The sequence below is a fragment of the Hemitrygon akajei genome, chromosome 3 (assembly GCF_048418815.1).
Source record: "Hemitrygon akajei chromosome 3, sHemAka1.3, whole genome shotgun sequence".
Taxonomy (NCBI): domain Eukaryota; kingdom Metazoa; phylum Chordata; class Chondrichthyes; order Myliobatiformes; family Dasyatidae; genus Hemitrygon; species Hemitrygon akajei.
In genome coordinates this window covers 16,783,940-16,799,338 of record NC_133126.1, presented here as the reverse complement: position 1 = coordinate 16,799,338, position 15,399 = coordinate 16,783,940, and the positions used below count along the sequence as shown (strand labels likewise).

Here is a 15,399-nt window from a genome sequence, read left to right as displayed (position 1 = left end):
ACTGACGAAGATGGAAGTCAGTTATCTTAGCAGCACATCTCTGGAAAAGTTGGTCAGGGAAGAGTCAGCCCAAACTATCTTCAGCTAAGACTTTATCAATGACTTTATCGCTATGACAAAGTCAGATGCAGTGATGCTCTTTAATGATTGCTCAGAATTCAGACCCATTCCTATCTCTTCAAAAAATAAAGCAATCCAAGTCTGCATGCAGCAAGACCTTGTTAATATTTACACATTGTTGACAAAAAGCAAGTTGCATTTCAACCACAAAAGTCCTAAGCTATGAAAGAAAAGTCCAACCATCTACCTCTTAGGTATAGGGACAATAGGGTTATAGTAGTACATAGAAATCCTTATGAGAGAGTCCTAATGGGAGATACTCGATTTCCTATTAGGGATTGAGACAGGGTAGGTGACAGAAGTTTGAGCGGAAGAACATTTTGCATTAAGTGATCATAATGTCATTAGTTTCAAAGTAAATACGGAAAAGGAAATGTCTGTTCCATAGGTTGAGATTCTAAATTGGAAAGGCCAATTTTGATGGTATTAGAAGGATCTGGCAAGTGTGGATTGGAACAAATTGTTCACTGGCAAAGGTGTACTTGGTAAGTGGGTGCCTTCAGAGGTGAAATTTTGAGAGTACAAAGCTTGTATGTGCCTGTCAGAATAAAAGGTAAAGAAAACAGGTTTAGGAAACTTTGGTTTTAAGGCCAATTTGGATATTGAGGCCTTCATTAAGGAGGTTCATAGCAAATGTAGGCAGGTAGGAACTAATGAGGTACTAATAGAGTATAAGAAATGTAAGAAAATCTTAAGAAATATATCAAGAGGGTTAAAAGAAGGCAGGGGATGCCATAGTAGACAAGATGAAGGAGAATCCTAAGGGGTTCTACAGATATGTCAGAAGCAAAAGGATTGCAAGGGACAAAATTCATCCACTGGAAGATCAGAATAGTAATTTAGGTGTGAAGCCAGAAGAGATGAGGAGATACTAAGTGGATTTTTTCCATCTGTATTTACTAAGGAGACAGACACAGAGAATATGGAAGTGAGGCAAAGCACCTGTGAGGTTATGCACCCCATACAGGTTACAGAGGAGATGGTTGCTGGCTTAAGGAAAATTAAGGTGGATAAATCCCCAGGGTTGGACAAGGTGTTCCCTCCTTGTGAGAAGCAAGGAGGTAAGTTCAGAAACTGCAGGGGCCCTAGCAAAGATATTTAAATCATTCTTAGTAACAGGTGAGGCACCAGATGACTGGGGTATAGCCAATGTTGTTCTGCTGCTTAAGAAAGGATCTAAAAATTATCCAGGGAATTATAGGCCTGTGAGCCTGACATCAGTTGTAGGAAAGTTATTGCACCAGATATATGAGTATTTACATAAACATGGACTGATTAGTGATAGTCAACAAAGCTTTGTGTGTGGTAGGTCATGCCTAACCAATCTTACAGGGTCTTTTTTGAGATAATTATCAGGAAAGTTGATGAAAACAAGGTAATGGATATTGTCTACAAGGAGGTTCATAAAGAAGGTTCAGTCACTTGGCACTCAAGATGAGGTCATAAATTGTCTAGACATTGCCTTCGTGGGAGAACCCAAACATTAGCTGTAGATAGATGCCTTTCTAACTGAAGGCCCATGACTAGTGGTGTGCCGCAGGGACTGCTGCTGGTTTTATTGTTGTTTGTCATCTACACCAATGATCTGGATGATAATGTGCTAAACTAGATCAGCAATTTTGACACCAAGACTGGAGGGGTATAGTGAACACTGAAAAAGGCTATCAAAGCTTGCACGGAACCTGAACCAGCTGGAAAAATGGCAGATGGAATTTAACACAGACAAGTGTGAGGTGCTGCACTTTGGAAGAACAATCAGAGTAGGTCTTACACAGTGAGTGGTAGGATACTGGGGAGTACGGTGGAACAAAGGGATCTGGGAGTACAAATCTTCAATTGTTTGAAAGTGGCGTTACAGTGGCTTTTGGCACACTGGCCTCCATAAATCAATGTATTCTGTACAGGAGCTGGGATGGTGAAGCCTAATTTGGAGTATTGTGTGCAGTTTTGGTCACCTACCTACAGGAAAGATGCCAATAAGATTGAGAGAGTGAAGAGAAAATTGACAAGAACTTTTCTGGGACCTAACCTGAGTTAAAGTGAAACATTGAACTTTATTCCTGAGAAGGTAGAAGATTGAGGGGAAATTTGATAGAAGTGCCCAAAATTGTAAGAGATATAGAAAGAATAAACGTAAGCAAGTTTTTTCCACTGTGATTGGGTAAGACCACAACTGGAGGTCATCGGTTAAGGGTGAAAGGTGAAATGTTTAAGAGGAACTTCTTCACTCAAAGAGTGGTAAGTGGAACAAGCTGCCAGTGCAAGTGCTGGATGCGAGGTTGATTTCCACATTTAAGAGAAATTTGGATAGATACATGGATAGAAGGAGTAAGACGGGCTATGGTCCAGGGACTGGTCAATGGAACTAGGCAGATTAATGATTCAGCATGGTTTGGATGAGCTGAAAGGCCTGTTTCTGTGCTGTAGTGTTGTAATATAAGCAGCCGATACCGTCTACTTTGGTAGAAAAATACTGCAAAGCAAAGTAATTACCAAATGGTGATTAAAAGGTCCGGGGTTCAGATAACTGAAGTTGATATGAAAATAAAGCAAGAAATGAAAAGACAAATAAATATTGTCTTTTGTCTTTATTGAGAATTAATTATACAAGTAATAAGGGCATGTTAGGCCATTTGGCTTCTCAAATCTGCTCTGATACAAGACCATAAGATAAAGGAGCAGAATTCCACTATTTGGCCCATCAAGTCTGTTCAGCAAGCATGACTGATTTTTTTTCCCCAACCTCTCTCTCCCCATAACCCTTAAATCCTTTACCAATCAAGAACCTATCAACCTCTGCCTTAAATACATCAAAATCACTTGGCCTCTACAGCCCTCTGTGGCAAAAAAAATCCTGAGATTCACCACTCTCTGGCTAAAGAAATTCCACCTCATCTCTGCTTTAGAGGAACGTCATTGAATATGATCACAAGTGATTCAATCTTAGCCCTGGTGTTACTGCTCTGCTCACTCCCCAAACCCTTTGATCTTCTTGTAATTCTACTGTACGTCAACATATTTAAGACTTCTCTGGAGTGGAGAACTTCAAAGAGATATATCAGTTTGGGTGAAAGAGTACCTTATTTCTAACACACTATAAATAGGCAACCCTTTATTTTGAAAGTATGCCGCAATTCTAAGTAACTCCACTAAGAGAAACGTCCTTCTTGAATCACTCTGACAATCACCACTAAAATCTTACATTTCAATAAAATCATTTCTCATTCCTCTAAACTCCAAAATATAGGCCCAATCTACTTAACTTCTCTCTTGATATACTAATCTCATTACCCCAAGAATCAACCTAATGAATCTTCTTTGCATTACCTATTGAGGAGGCAAAAATATATATGATATACTAGGTGCAAGCTCAACAGCATCAGGTAAAGTAGCTTCAAAAATTTCCTACTTTTATATTTCATTGCCCATTGTGATGTAGGCCAACATTCCAATAGCTACCTGAATTACCTGCTATACCTGGATCCTTTGTGGTCCTTTCAACAGGATCATCTAGATTCTTTTATACTGCAACATTATTTAGTCTTATTCAGTTTAAGTTGCTTAAGTTCAGTTAAGTTGCTTTTTTTAATACATAGTAACTTCCATATGGGAACCATCAGGGAGTGGTGAATGGCAGATAGAACCAGAACTAGATGGTGGATGGAGGGATGGTAGCCTGTGGGTGAACTGTGTGTGGTGGATAGACACAGAAGGGGAAGGGGATGAAGATTGGTAACAGGGCCCTAAGTGGTAGGATTGAGGGGAAGAGTAAAATTAAGGGAGGATTGAAAGGAGAAAGAGTGGAAAAGGGGAGGAAGGAGGAAAATAGCCCATTGGAGGGAAGAGTTACCTAAAAATGGAAAACTCCGTGTTCATGCTATAGTATACTACCCAGGCAGAACATGAGGTGTTATTACTCTAGTTTGCTTTGGGTCTCACTTTAGAAGCAGAGAAGAACAAGGATGGGTGGGTCTGGATAAAATTAGAAAGAAGAATTGAAATGGCATGCGACTGGGAGTTCAGGGTGTTATTGCAGACTAAGCGCAAGTGCTCTGCAAAACTGTCACCCAGTCTGCTCTTGGTCTCACCAATGTAGAGGAGGCCACATTTGGGGTACTGAATGCTATAGATAAGATTGGAGAAGATGCACATGACTCTTCACCTCGCCTAGAAGGGCTGTTAGACTCCCTGGATGTTAGTGAGGGATAAGATCTAAGAACACATATACATTTCCTGCGACCTGCAGCAATAGACCAGCTGTTTTTACTTCCCTCTTTTCTCCCCTTCACCATCTTTCTCTCTTTCCAATCTTCCAGTTCTCTCATTTCTATTCCTTTCCTTCAAACCTTCCACTTCCCCAATCATCTATCTTCATCCTCACCCTCCAGATTCCACACACAGTTTCCTCCACCTGATCCACCCCTATCTGGTTCTGGCTCTGGCTCTATATGCTAGTTATCTCTGATCTTATGGTTCCATTATCACCTCCTTTACTTATCAAGTTCAGCACTGGTAACCCTTTGTGTTCCTGCTCATCTCTCTCCAGCAACTGTATGCAAACTTCATAATCCCTTCCTCCCACCTTGCTTTTTTTTCCTTTGTTTTTCATTCCTTCTGCCTCACTTATTCATTCAGCAACACACACAAAATGCTGGAGGAACCTAGCAAGTCAGGAAGGATCTATAGAGGAAACAAACAGTCAGTGTTTCAGGCCAAGACCCTCATCAGGTGTTAACACAATTACTATTCACATGACACTGTCTACCAACTCCACCCTCCCTTAACTGGTACAACCAGCCTGACATTTTGCACTCCTTTTCAATCTATCAATCATCATGGACTCTTGTGAAACCACTTCCATTCTCCTCTTTAAACTGGCCATCTTGCCTCTCTACTCTCAGTTGTGATGCAGGTTTTCAATTCGTGCTCCCACAGATGCTGCTCGATGCTCTAAGTTCCTCAAGTAAATTGTTGTTTCTTGAGATTCCGGCATTTGCATTCTCTCATGTCTTCATACTGATTCTGCTTGGTTGCCTTATGATTTTCCAAATACCCTACTATTTCCTCCTTAAATCTTGATATTCCTGTTAATGCATGCTTACAAATGGATTTATTACCTCCTTAATATTAGCACACTGGCTTTCATTGCAATAGGATCTGAGCAAATCAACTGAGATGCCATACTGAAATTATATAGGGCTTAACTGAAAAATTAAGATTGTGCATAGGGCTATTCCTACCTAAGAAAGGCTGTTATTGTGATAGAAAAAGTGCAATGGAGTTTCATCAGATAAGGTGATTGTCCTGTGAGGAGAGATTAAGTGCACTAAACCTAAACATTACAGAAATGAGACATTATCTTTCTCAATCAGACAAAATTCTTCATGAGCCTTGACAGGTAAAATGATTATTCAGATGTCTACAGCCATAGCTGCCATCTTAAAATAAGGGATCAACCATTCAGGACTCTGACAAAAAGAAAAGTTTTCATCCAGATAATAGTGAATTTACCCAAAAGGATAAAGGAGGCTTAGATGCTAAGTATAATTTTTTGGATATTCTGGGAGTAGCACAGGAAAGTGGAGCTGAGTAGAAGTTCATATATGATCTTATGGAATGTCACTATGAGGATAGAGACCGTATGACCTATTCCTGCTTCTTTTTTCGATGCTCATAATACTGATCCACAAAGAACACCACCAACTCTAAAACTTTGACACAGGAAGATATATTTAAAATTTGCCATTCAGGCTTAACACTGATGCTGAGGATCAATTTCCTATTATAAAGCCCAGCAATCTGCATTGTATCAACGGTTTCCAATTCCAGTTAAATTACCAGATGACTTGAAAACTTACACCACCATATGAAACAAATAAATATACATGCTGTATCACATCTACATCAAATTTCCCACAACATGCCTTGTTGCTTGAAGTAAACATTTGATTTAATGTCCTGAAGTTTTAAGATTTCAGTGTAAACAAGAAGTTGAGCTCTATGGGCAATACAACAGCATAGTAATAATCAGCAGTTTTATCCAGTTCCCTAGGTTATTTGCTCAAGGTGTTAAGATCATTAGCAGCCTTATATCCCTTTAGATTTGTGCTGTGGTCGGCTGTGAAATACGGTGGGAAGAGGTAATGGTAGAGCCTTCCACTACATGATGGAGAAAAATCAGTAGCGTTTGGCACTAAGTTAAGGTGAAGGGGATCAGTGTGTTAAGTGAAAGTGAGCTGAAATATAAAATTGAATGAGGTAAATTAGTAACAATTCCAATAAGAAATGACAAAACTGAAATACTTTTTTCCCTAATCCATAGATGTTACTTTTATTTCTGGTATTTTCTGCTTTCTTTCAAGAAATTAACAGTCAACAAAATGAACATAAAAATGAGTGCTGAATCATACTTTTGTGGCTGCAGGGAGCCATGAATGATGCGGGCCTTGCTGATTTACTTTACCTCCTGCCTGTCTATTGAAAGATAGAAATTAAAGACAAGCTGGATGTTTGATGCTGGTGCTTCTGAACCTTTGCTCGAGCATTGGACTCATTACTGGCTTCATTTCAACCAAGGGCCAGATAAGCTTTGCATCTATTCCCTTAGCCTTAATCAGGGATGGCTGACCTTGATTGAAAAGCTAATTTTCTGTGGGCTCAGATCAGTGTGAGAGATCGCTTATTGGTGACACAGTGTGAACTTTAAAAAGTTCTTGGGAGCTTTCAGCTTTCTTTCTGGGGGCTGAAATCAGCATAGGGCCAATAAAAAGTTATAAGTGCAGCTGCCAGTGTTGGAACGGGTCGGCTTTGACTCAACAGGCTTGGGAGAAAACATATGCAAGTTCTAAGTAAGTAAGAACAATATCTAGTATGGTTCTTTCCCCCGTTAATATATAGCTAGTGTGCTGAGAATGAGAACAATCCCAGGAATGAAAGGGTTTACATTTGATAGCTTTGGGCCTGTAGTCAATGGAGTTGAGGAGAATGGGAGATGGGGGGGGTGGGGGGGAATCTCATTGTAACCTACCGAATATTGAAAGGTCTGGATAATGTGGGTGTGGAGATGATCTTTCCTATAGTGGAAGGTGAAGGGGTCTGGGACCAGAGGGCACATAAGGTGCCACATAAAAGACTTATCCATAAGATATGGATGCATAGAGTTGCGGGTGATGTATTAGCATGGATATAAGATTGGTTAGCCAATGGAAAGCAGAGAGTTAGGATACATGGGTGTTGCTCTGGTTGGCAATCAGTCGTGAGCAGTGTGCTGCAGGAATCAGTGCTGGGCCTGCAACTGTTCACAAGATACATTAACAATCTGGAAGGTGGGACCGAGTGTAGTATATCTAAGTTTGCTGATGATACTAAATTGAGTGGAAAAACAAATTGTACAGAAGATACAGAGAGTCTGCAGAGAGATTTAGTTAGGTTAAGTGAATGGGCAAAGGTCTGGCAGATGGAGTAAAATGTTGGTAAATACAAGGTCATCCACATTGAAAGGAAATATGAAAGATCAGGTTATTATTTAAATGGTTAAAAACTTGCAACATGTTGCTGTGCAGAGGGACTTGGGAGTACTTGTGCATGAATCACAAAAGGTTGGTTTGCAGATGCAGCAGGCAATCAAGAAAGCAAATGGAACATTGGCCTTCATAGCTAGAGGAATTGAATTTAAGAGCAGGGAGGTTTTGCTGCAACTGTACAGGGTATTGGTGAGGCTGCACCTGGAGTACTGCATGCAGTTCTGGTCTCCTTACTTGAAGAATGATATATTGGCTTTGGAGACAGTGCAGAGAAGGTTCACCAGGTTGATTCCAGAGATGAGATTGCTAGACCATGAGAAGAGATTGAGTCACTTGGGACTGTACTCGCTGGAATTCAGAAGAATGAGAGGAGATCTTATAAACATATAAAATTATAAAAGGGATAGATAAGATAGAAGTAGGAAAGTTTCCACTGGTAGGTGAGACTACAACTACGGGACATAGCATCAAGATTCGGGGAAGTAGATTTAGGACAGAGATGAGAAAGAACCGCTTTTCCCAGAGAGTGGTGAATCTGTGGAATTCTCTGCACAATAAAGTGGCTACCTCTGTTAAATATATTTAAGACAAGGTTGGATAGATTTTTGTATAGTGGGGAATTATGGGTTATGGGGAAAAGGCAGGTTGGTGGAGATGAGTCCATGGCCAGATCAGCCATGATCTTATTGAATGGCGGAGCAGGCTCAACGGGCCAGATGGCCAACTCCTGCTCCTATTTGTTATTTTCTTATGTTGTTATGTTTTTCATTAACTTCCACATGTTCAACATACTTGCAAACAATTTTATAAATAATTATCTCTGTTTTCATTATTTAAATTGGCTTAAACTGCTTTTAAATTACTCTTGATAATGATGTAAAACAGCCTTCGACAAAGGCAATCTGAATTAAGGCCAGTGGGGCTGCTTAAGAATAAGATCTTAGTCTTCAAGTTTGACTGGAACCAGAGACTCAGAACGGTCACAGCAAAAGCAAAGGAGTAAGTATGACTGCAGAGTGAATTGTTTAAAAATCTAAACAGAAAATATGCCCTTATCTTTAATGCCATTTTATTTAAACTATATATCTGTTCTTCTTATTTCACTTATAATACAAACACTATCTGTTAAATTAAACATTTATATTTCACCACGCCATAGCAATCCTTGATTTATTATTTCTCCATATTTACTTTCAAGTTAAAGACCAATTTTAATTTTTATTGCAAATAGTAGACAACAGGGCCTTACGGTATTAGATGACAAAAGCTTAATGGGAATTTGCTTTGTCTATAAATTTAATAGAGGCATGACTTGTTCACTTTAAACAAGAGACATCCGATTATGATTTGCTCAGTTAATTACTCTTAACTTAAATATTTTTGGCTAAGAAGTATTTCAAAAATGACTATGCTGAGCTATTCCTTAAAAAGGAGCAAAATATTCCTCCATATTATCATCTTTCACCTTGTAATTAACAGTGGAATGAAGATGAAAATCAATTAAATTCTCAAAACTGATAAAAAATTATGTAGTGATCTCAGGTGCCTTGAAACATATGCATTATTTATAATTGAGGACAAATACTGCATTCAACAATTATTAATACAGTTAGAAACTGGTCAATATGCCAAGAAAATGACATGATAAATTCTATTACCTACCAAATAATCTATCGTCTTAAAATAAAGAGTAGATTACCCTGGGAAGTAATGCACCGATGAAGAGGAATAAATTAAAATTACTCACAGAAGGCGCTCGCGTTGAGCAACTGATGAGGCCCTATGTTTAGATGGAATTTCATTCATTCTTTTGGTGGTATTTTTTGCATTGTTGTGAATTTTCTGAATGGCATTTGAATACGAGGCAGATGACCGAGAAGAAAAGGATCTTGATGAGAAAACACGGGGAGTGTATGGTTGCTCTGGAACAATTTCTTCACACCTAGAACCCTGGAATCCTGACCGGCAGACACAGACTTGAGGTCGAGAACATGAACCCCTGTTTTGACATGGTGGGTCACACACAGCTGTTAAGAAATATCAGATTAGAAGATATCAGTGCATGTCAGCTTCCCAAATAAAGATAATTTTTAATTTCTAAACCTGCAATTATTTTTCATTAAAGAGCTTTAATCCATTCTGATTGCTGGTTCACAACATGATATGTCGAACTTGTTTATTTCCCTTCAAAGATGCTGTTGAACAATTCAATAATTTTCTGTTTTATTTGAAAACTATCACCTCATCATAACAATTCTTTTCCAGAAACTCGTATATATGACCATTTTCATCTGTCAAGCATCATCATCTCAGAATCAAAAGTTAGTGGGCATATCTCCTGCACCAGCTATTTGAACATAAACTAACGGCACCCATCAAGGAAGCTTCTTCATCTTATTTAAAGATAAATTAACCATAGTTAAAAAGAATGCAATCATCTGAGCCATTGATGATACATATACAATGCCTACAAAAGGTATTCACTTCCCTTTGAAGTTTTCATGTTTTATTGTTTTAAAAGGTTGTATCGCTATGGATTTAATTTGGTATTTTGACACTGATCAACAGAAAAGACTCTTCTGTGTCAAAGTGAAAACAAATTTCTACAAACTGGTCTAAATTAATTACAATTAATAAACACAAAATAATTGATTGCAGAATTACTCCCCCACTTTGTCAATATTTAGTAGATGCACCTTTAGCAGTAATCACAGCCTTGAATCTGTGTAGATAGGTCTCTATCACCCTTGCACATCTGAACACTGCAATTATTCCTCATCCTTCTTTACAAAACTGCTCAAACACTGTCATATTGCATGAGCATTGTGGGTGAAAAGCCCTTTTCAAGTCCAGCCACAAATTCACAATTGGATTGAGGTCTGAACTCTGACTTGCCCACTCCAGGACATTAAATTTGTTTTTAAGCCATTTCTGTGCAGCTTAAGCTTTATGCTTGCAAGTCGCTGAAAAACTAATCTTCTCCCAAATCACAGTTCCCTTGCAGACTGCATCAGGATTTCCCACAGCACGATGCAGCCACAACCATGCTTCACAGTGGGGATGGTGTGTTCTTGATAATGTGCGGTGTTAGGCTTACACCAAACATAGCATTTAGTCTGATGGCCAGAAAGCTCAATTTTGATTTCATTGAACCATAGAAACCTTTTCCAGCTGACTTCAGAGTCTCCCACATGCCTTCTGGCAAACTCTAGCCAAGATTTCATGTGAATTCTTTTCAACAATGGCTTTCTCTTTGCCACTCTTCCATAAAACTGTTTCTGGTGAATCACCTGGGCAACAGCTGTTGTATGCGCTGTCTCTCCCATCACAGCACTGAAGTTTGTAACTCCTCCAGTGTCACTGGCCTCTTGGTGGTCTCCCTCACTAAACCCTTCTTGCGCAGTCACTCAATTTTTGAGGATGGCCTTTTCAAGGTAGATTTACAGCTGTGCCACATTCTTTCCAGTTCTTGACGATTGACTTATCTGTACTCCAAGGGATATTCAGTGACTTGGAAATTTTTTTGTATTGATCTCCTGATTTGTACTTTTCAGTAACTTATTCACGGAGTTGCTTGGAGTGTTCTTTTGTCTTCATGGTGTAGTTTTTACCAGGATACTAACTCATCAGCAGTTGGACCTTGCAGATACTGGTATATTTTTACTGCAATCAAATGAAACACCTTGACTGCACACAGGTCTCCAAAAACAGATCTCTATTTAACTAATTATGTGGCTTCCAAAACCAATTAGCTACACCCGTGATGATTTGGTGTGTCATGTTAAAGGACATGAATACTTATGCAATCAATTATTTTGTGTTTTATATTTGCAATTAACTTAGAACACTTTGTAGCAATCTGCTTTCATTTTAATGAGTTGTTTTCTACTGATCAGAGTAAAAAAAAAGCCAAATTAAATCCACCATGATTCATTGCTGTAAAACAATAAAACATGAAAACTTCTAAGGAGGATGAATACTTTTTATAGGCACTGTATGTAAACAAAACATAAGTAATTACAATTTTATGGACAACATACACAATAGAAATAACTATATTCCAAAAGCATAAGTTACTGTTAGTCATCCTTACAGCATCAATATAGATCCATCTTTTCCCCTTTCTTTATAAGTTTCCGCAAATTACAACCAACAATTATATTTTTCTACCTCATTTACATGACTATAAAGAAACATAAGTGTAAACTTTAATGAATAATTTGACTTTTTTCCCTGTAGCTTTAAAAACTATTTATTTTTAGAATAGGTCAACACAATGAATGAACTGATGATGAAAGCAATTTGGCACTGGTCTTCCAGCAGGGTATTCAAATTTATTCAGAAGGAATCATCAATGTCACATAGATTTATTGGACATTTTGTCCACAAGCCTCTCAGTATCAAGGAAAGATGCTGTTGACATGGAAAGTTTGCTGGTGCAGTGCTTTCTGTAAATAGGACATATTACAGCCACAAAATAACATGTAACAGGACTGATTTAGAAACATTCTGCTCTGGATTGTATTCAGCTACTTGAGTATTATTGTGGCTGTAATATATTCCAGGTGAGTAACAATTTATCACATTATCACATTCCAACAAAGATTGCACATCTTCTGATCCTACGTCACATCTCTCTACTGAATAGATACCATTCTTTACCAGCAGAGCCACATCATCCCCTCTCCCAACCTTCTTATCCCATTCACAACCACAGAATTTCCTATCTGTTCCTCTGACTATTGAGTACCCTATCACTACCACTCCCTTCTTCTCCTTCTTTCCCTTCTGCACCTGGACCCATGCTCAATGCCAATAACCTGGTCTCCATGGCATTCCTCTGGGAGGTCATCCCCACAACAGTATTGCTCTTCAAAATGGTATACTTATTATTAAGGGGAATGGCCACAGGTGTGCTCTGTACTAACTGCCTATTCACATTTTCCATTTCTCCTAACAGTTACCCAGCCACTCGCCTCCTACAACTTAGGGGTGACTACTTCCCTGTAACTCTGATTGATAATTTTATTTTATTGACATGCAGCATGGAATAGGCCCTTCCAGCCCTTCAAGCCACGCTGCCCAGTTAACCCAATTGTAACCCCAGCCTAATCATGGGACAATCTACAATGATCAATTAACCGATCAACCAATGTGTTTTTTGGACTGTGGGAGAACCAGAGTGCTCAGAGGAAATGCACATGGTCAAGGAGAGAACATACAAACTCCTTATAGGCAGTGGTGGGAGTTGAACCCAGGCCACTGGAACTGCAAAGTGTTGTGCCAACCACCACGCTATTGTGCTGCTTCACTTACCCATAGAAGCCGAAGGTTATCCAGCTGCTGCTCCAGTTCCCTAAAACGATCTTCAAGGAGCTGCAGCTGCATGCACTTCACACAGATGTAGTTCCCTGGGAGCTCCTAGGTCTCCAACATCCAGCATGAAGAACACACAACTGCCATTAACTACGCTAGGTACAGTAAGACAAAAAAAAAGGAACCTTAACAGAAACTTACCCAGAGCTAACTCTCTGTCAAGCTGAAGCCTCCTTTGAGCCAAAGCCTGACATTCCTACTCTCACCAATGGCCTGCTCCTAACAATGGCCATCCCATTTGTCCCTTCTGTACTTCTATTAAATTCTCTATGCTCTGGTCCCACTGCTGATTGGGCCACCAGAATGAGCCTGAACACTCGCGAAAGTCTCCTTTTAATCAAGCGTCACTCATTTAAACAAAGGTACAGTATTGGCATGAATAATCCAAATAAGCTTGCTTTTACATATTCTTCTCAATTGCTGGATAGAACACTAAGAATTGACATTTTTAAGAATTATTTACAGTGCACATTGATAAATGTTTGTGCTTTGTCAATTTCTTTCAACTATTTCATGGAAAGGGGTTTCTTCTGACTAAACCACACAATATTATTTTGTCATCCAAAGCTACATTTAGAATCAATCTATAATTATCAGCATGTTAGTATCAGGGTACTTGCAAATGGCAAGTCCACTCAATCTCTGTATGCACGAAATGAGCACAGACGGTTCACTGCTGGCAACAAGTCTAGGCCTAATATTTTAATGTGGTGTTGAAAAAAATCTAACACATGGTAACTGGAAGAACTTCACAGAAGCTCCATGAATGATTAGTTATTGTCATCATCCCAACATAGTCAGCATGAAGACATTTAGACAACAAGAGAAGTAGTAATGAAAGGAAACATGACCCATCAACAGACTTATATTTTGTAAAGCTGCACTGATGGAGATTTGGAAATAGTATTCTAACAATGCTTTTTTTCCTGATGTGGGATAGTTGCACCATAGAGAATAGAACAGATTCAAGAGAGCCAATGCATGTTTCTTTTCCCCCAGTATATTATTTTAGTGCATTAAATACTACAAAGAGTTCAACTCAGACTTTTGGCATGCTGGTCTTCATCAGGGAGGGCACTCAGTATAGAAGTTAGGATATTATTTTCCTGTTTTACAAGATTTTGATAAAGCAGGTTGGAACTTTATTCAGAAGTACAGGGAAATGAAGGGTGATCTTAAAGAGGATTATAAAATCATGAAGGACATAGATGGGATAAATACGCACAGTCTTTTTCCCAGGGATGGGGAAATCAAGAACTAGAAGACATAGGTAGGGTGAGAGGAGAAAGATTTAATAGGAACCTAGAGGGGCAACCTTTTCACCTAATAGTTCCTATTAAATCTTTCTCCTCTCACCCTACCTATGTCACAGACACCCTAGGTGGCTGTATGTGAAATAAACCACAGAACTATATAGGATGCATGTAAGAGGATGCTTCCTATAGTGAAGGAGTCTCAGAATAAATGTTCATTTAAACAGAAAAGAGGAGGAATTTCTTTAACCAGATGGTAGTGAAACTGTGGCATTCATTGCCACAGATAGCTGTAGAGGCCAAGTAATTGGGGTTATTTAAAGCAGAGCTTGGTAAGTTCTTGATTAGTCAGGGTGTCAGAGGTTATGGGGAGAAGGCAGGAGAATGAGGTTGTAAAAGATAAAAATCAACCACGGTGGAATGGTGGAGCAGACTTTGTGGGCCAAAAGGCCTTCTATGACTTATGGTCAATGGTTTAACATTTAAATGGCACTTAGACAGGTATATGAATAGGAAAAATTGAGATATGGGCAAATGGTACCAGCCTAAGTGGGACTTATGTTCAGCATGGACGAGTTGGATTGAAGGGCTTCTATTCTCAATGATTCCATCAGAACACTAAAAGCAAAAGTCAAATTGAATTTGGGTGAAGAAGTCACATCAGTTGCACCAATGCTTCCTATAGCGAGAGAGTCTCAGAATAATGAAACTGCCTTCAGTAGAGCTGAGAATAATTCAAGTAGGACTATAATGATTTGGAATGACTGCAAAGGCCAAATGATAAGACAGTGATGATAGGCTTGATCATCTTTCTTCTGTTATGAGGGGTGCTTATTCACAGCACTTTTGTTCCCTTATATATTGGACACATCCTGAAGATGGCAAGAATATACAGGACAAATTTATATGCTGCCCATGTGTTAATTTTAGCTGAACCTAATATTCCAAGTGTGGTCTAACCATAGTTTTATAGAGCTGCTTAAACTCAATCCACTGACTAATGAAGCCAGCATACCATATGCCTTTGTAACCACCCTATCAACTTGTGTGGCAGCTTTCAGAGACCCATGGACATGGCCCCACAAGTTCTCTTTCACACTTCTAAGAATCCTGCTATTAACTTTGTA

The 15,399-nt window shown here is 39.0% G+C and overlaps 1 protein-coding gene across 1 annotated transcript in view; it reads right to left on the bottom strand.

Moving 5' to 3' along the window:
* The window catches only part of LOC140724740 (latent-transforming growth factor beta-binding protein 2-like), a 411,525-nt gene that overhangs the window by 327,847 nt on the left and 68,279 nt on the right, over positions 1–15,399 (bottom strand). Inside the window, exon 3 of the mRNA XM_073039256.1 lies at positions 9,391–9,670. Within this exon, the coding sequence (XP_072895357.1) occupies positions 9,391–9,670 (280 nt within the window). The remainder of the gene's footprint in view (positions 1–9,390; positions 9,671–15,399) is intronic.